At 33.1% G+C, this 3,734-nt stretch overlaps 1 protein-coding gene across 1 annotated transcript in view; it reads right to left on the bottom strand.

Moving 5' to 3' along the window:
• The window catches only part of LOC107618271 (serine/threonine-protein kinase tricorner), a 7,702-nt gene continuing 4,182 nt past the window's right edge, over positions 215 to 3,734 (bottom strand). The window contains exons 7-14 of the mRNA XM_016320284.2: positions 2,956 to 3,035; positions 2,753 to 2,837; positions 2,100 to 2,231; positions 1,901 to 2,014; positions 1,739 to 1,786; positions 1,284 to 1,368; positions 959 to 1,015; positions 215 to 749 (exon numbers count right to left, since the gene is read on the bottom strand). Of these exons, the coding sequence (XP_016175770.1) occupies positions 649 to 749; positions 959 to 1,015; positions 1,284 to 1,368; positions 1,739 to 1,786; positions 1,901 to 2,014; positions 2,100 to 2,231; positions 2,753 to 2,837; positions 2,956 to 3,035 (702 nt within the window). The 3' untranslated portion in view covers positions 215 to 648. The remainder of the gene's footprint in view (positions 750 to 958; positions 1,016 to 1,283; positions 1,369 to 1,738; positions 1,787 to 1,900; positions 2,015 to 2,099; positions 2,232 to 2,752; positions 2,838 to 2,955; positions 3,036 to 3,734) is intronic.

The raw sequence follows: 3,734 nt of genomic DNA, 5'->3' as shown, positions 1-3,734 counted from the left end.
CTACACATTACACAACATATTTTGATCCGACATAGTCAAATTGTAAGGTCGATTTCATGTTTACAAAGATATTCAATTTAATAATTCAACAAAATATTAATATTATCAAATATAATATCATCCATATATAAAAAATAGCTTATAATCAAGAAACACCACCTAAAATTTAAATTGAAGAACAAGGATTTGGGCAGTAAAAATTAGGAACTATGGATTCAAACAAAGAAAATATTACCATACAAACTAATGAATCTCTCTCTACATGGCACTAAAAGAGGGTGTGGTGTGCACTTGAACTGTATATAAATTACAAGAAAAAAAAATACCTTGGATATTTAACACATTGCAACTTGATAAATGGTGAACAAAAGAATACGCCACCAACCAAAAATGTAAAAGAATATATATAGATTGGTATATATACCTAAAAAGATACCTTTTTTTTCTACACAATCAAATACCCCAGTAAATCCCTCCCCTAAAATCCCAGCTATCCAAAAAAACCACAAACTTTCAGGGCTTTTTTTGCTCCAAAACTATCATCCACACCAAATTAACCAAAAAAAATTTGTATTTAAGGGAAAAAAACGAAAAGTGTTCAACCCCATCTTACCTTCATTTTCAATGGCCATCCTCTTGTTGGGTAGGTCATTGGTATTCACTCTTCTCAGGAACCTCTGGTTGACTAGGTAAGAGTTTTAAGAAGCTCCCTTGGCCAGGTTGATTCGCAGCCATAGCTGATTCGTCATCTATAATCATGTGATGAACACAATAAAGAACTAGCAAATCGACATGTACGACACAATTTAAGATAAATTGAATCAGAATACCATTACTTAGCATGACGATGTTTAACTATTAGATCATAATAAACCAAGAATACTTTCACACTATAGAAAGAGAAGGAAGAAACAAAAAAGTCAACAGAAGAGGAAAACAATTAATATATTCTTCTTACCAAATAGGGTCCTAATTGATGGCCTTTTAGTTTTTGTGTTCTTCTTCTTCAACTCAGCTGATAGAAAATGCAGCAATAACCAACTCAAGTTCAGCCACAAAATATGAAACGTGGTTTAAGTGAAACTAAACTGATAGAAGCATAAAACTCCATAGTTTCGCTGAATTCGCAAATGTAACAAGTAACAAATCTTTAGAACTAGAGCAATACATTACAGAATAACTTTTTCATTATGTAAAGAAAATGACAAAAATGAGATGTAAAAAATTAAACGAGAAAAAAATTGCAATAAAGATATATACATATATAAAAAAAATGTACAAACCAATTCCAGGTAGTTGATCATCATTCACAATTTCATAGTTCTTATATGTGTAGCCGACGAAGTTAATGTCCTTAGATGACAGCATCTGCAGCAAATAATAATATGTCAGAGTTACACTCAGATTTGAACAAGTACATGTTCCACATGCACACTAATGTTCCATGATTTTTCAAAATAAGATTTATTAGTTCTCGGAGTTACCATCGCCAAATCTTGAGTAAATCAATTCACCTGCAAACTAAATGCCTCTATTGCCAGTATGCTACACGAACAAAATTATCCTAAAACGAATAATTAACCTATAGAAATTTACACAATCAATTTGATTGAAGGTTCTTACTCTATCAATTATTACATATCTTGCTACATGATTTATTGGTTTCACTAACAATTTGACAACTATAGCACCTCTTATAGATCAACCACATTCACAATTTCCATAAAAAAGAACCAACCTTTCTCCATGGGCCTGATTTTGAGGAAGGTTGAGTTTGGTTATCGCCCTACACAACAAAGTAATTTAACAGAGCACGATACTCATTAGTGACAATAACAAACAACAAACAATAAACAAAATGTCTTCTGCGTACTTATAGATATATATATATATAAAATACCTCCTCAAACTTTTCAAAATTTTGAGTATCTAATTCACCATTGACCTCAGGAATAAAAGCAGCTTTCATTTGGTACAACTTGTCCCACTCAATACCTTTGAACCATGGGTGAGCCTGGAAATAAAAAGACCAAACAATTATTTAGTGCGGGATTATATGGCGAAGTGAAATATGGAATTTAGAGAACGGACCACAACACCTTTATTTCATAGGCTCCTTTGGTTCCAAGCCTCTGTTCCACATTACATAGAAGTCGACTAATAAGATCTATTGCCTCAGGCGAGAGTTTAGCTTCTTCTGGAAATTTTAAATGAGTTCTCCAATTTACTATCTGCAAATTTAAAGATTGGAGATGCAACATGATCATATTTGACTAAGATAAATCAGTGTTAGACAACATAAAAGGAGAAGAATACAAGAAATGAAGATGGATACATTATGAAATATTAAGAATGTGCCATCTAAATTACAACATCAACATTGGCAACAGAAAGAACTAAATTTAAGTATTTTTTAGCACTATACCATAGAAATAGAATGTGTGATTTTCAAGTTTGGTATATTAAGAAAATATGTATTATTTCTCCAAGACTTGTCCCCGGTAAACCAATATTCAACAATTGTAGCATCTTAACAAAGCCAATACCTCTAAGCCTTTTAGAGGCAAATATCAATAATCAATTGGACATGGTCGCATAGAATATTGGTGACTTCTACTTAAGATGTGTTTCAGTACATCTGATATAGCAATTCAAGCTAAAATTGAGCACATTAACCTAGCAGAGTTCAACGATCTACTCTTTTGCTTCACCTCAAGCATTAATCATAGTTCATCAAAAGATCAGACATTACCTTTCTACAAGTCAACATCGGTTCATCGGAATAGAAGGGTGGATACCCCACCAGCATTTCATACATTATAGCTCCCAGAGACCACCTATAAGCATGATCACAATCATATCAAAACATATTGAAAGGGATAGGGTTGAAAAGAACACAGAACTCTTAAGGTATTTTTCAAAAGGAAAAATAGAAAGGAACATTATATGTATTACCAATCACATTCCATGCCATATCCTTTCTTCAGTAAAACCTCAGGGGCAATATAGTCAGGTGTTCCAACCGTAGAATAGGCCTAGAGTATCGACCAAAAAAGGTTTGCTTCAAATGCCTTATATACTGATTCGACAATGATCAGAGCAAAAAGAATTGCCAAGACAGCCAGAAACAAGAGGTTACCAAATTTTTACACACAATGGAGAATAACTATTAAACTGCATTTGGAAGGGAGACTAAGAGTGAGAGATAGAGACTAGGAGACAGAGGCTGAAAGACAGAGACTTAATTAAGTTTTTGTATTGTGTTTGCTTTAAGGTGTAAAAGATTGAGTTATGTTTCAGTATCTTATTTGGTTTAAGATAAATATGGAGAGCCCTAATTTGTTTTCAAAGAGGAGTAGACTTGGAATTTAAAAAGTTAAATGAGGGTATTTTCAAAATAAAACGTTATCAAAGTTTCAGTCCCTATCCCCAAAAATTTCAGTCCCCTGTATCCCTATTTTCTGGAGGTACTAAAGGGACTGAAATTTTAGTTCCAGTCCCTAACCACCAAATATGATACTGAGTTCCAGCCTCCCAGTCTCAACAAACAAATGCATCCTTAAGAACATATTATCCAACACTTATATAGCATATTTCGGATCCATTTGTGTAAGCCTCAACAGTAGTTTGGAAAGAAGTGTCACTCTTGTAGCTTTTAGCCAAAAATGGCTCTAGAATTTCAAATGGACATTCAAACTCATTTAAAAAATAAAATCTGTTCCTCAATACTCAAA

The sequence above is a fragment of the Arachis ipaensis genome, chromosome B09 (assembly GCF_000816755.2).
Source record: "Arachis ipaensis cultivar K30076 chromosome B09, Araip1.1, whole genome shotgun sequence".
Taxonomy (NCBI): Eukaryota; Viridiplantae; Streptophyta; class Magnoliopsida; order Fabales; family Fabaceae; genus Arachis; species Arachis ipaensis.
Note: the sequence above shows the minus strand (reverse complement) of the source record. Positions and strands in the feature narration are given on the sequence as shown.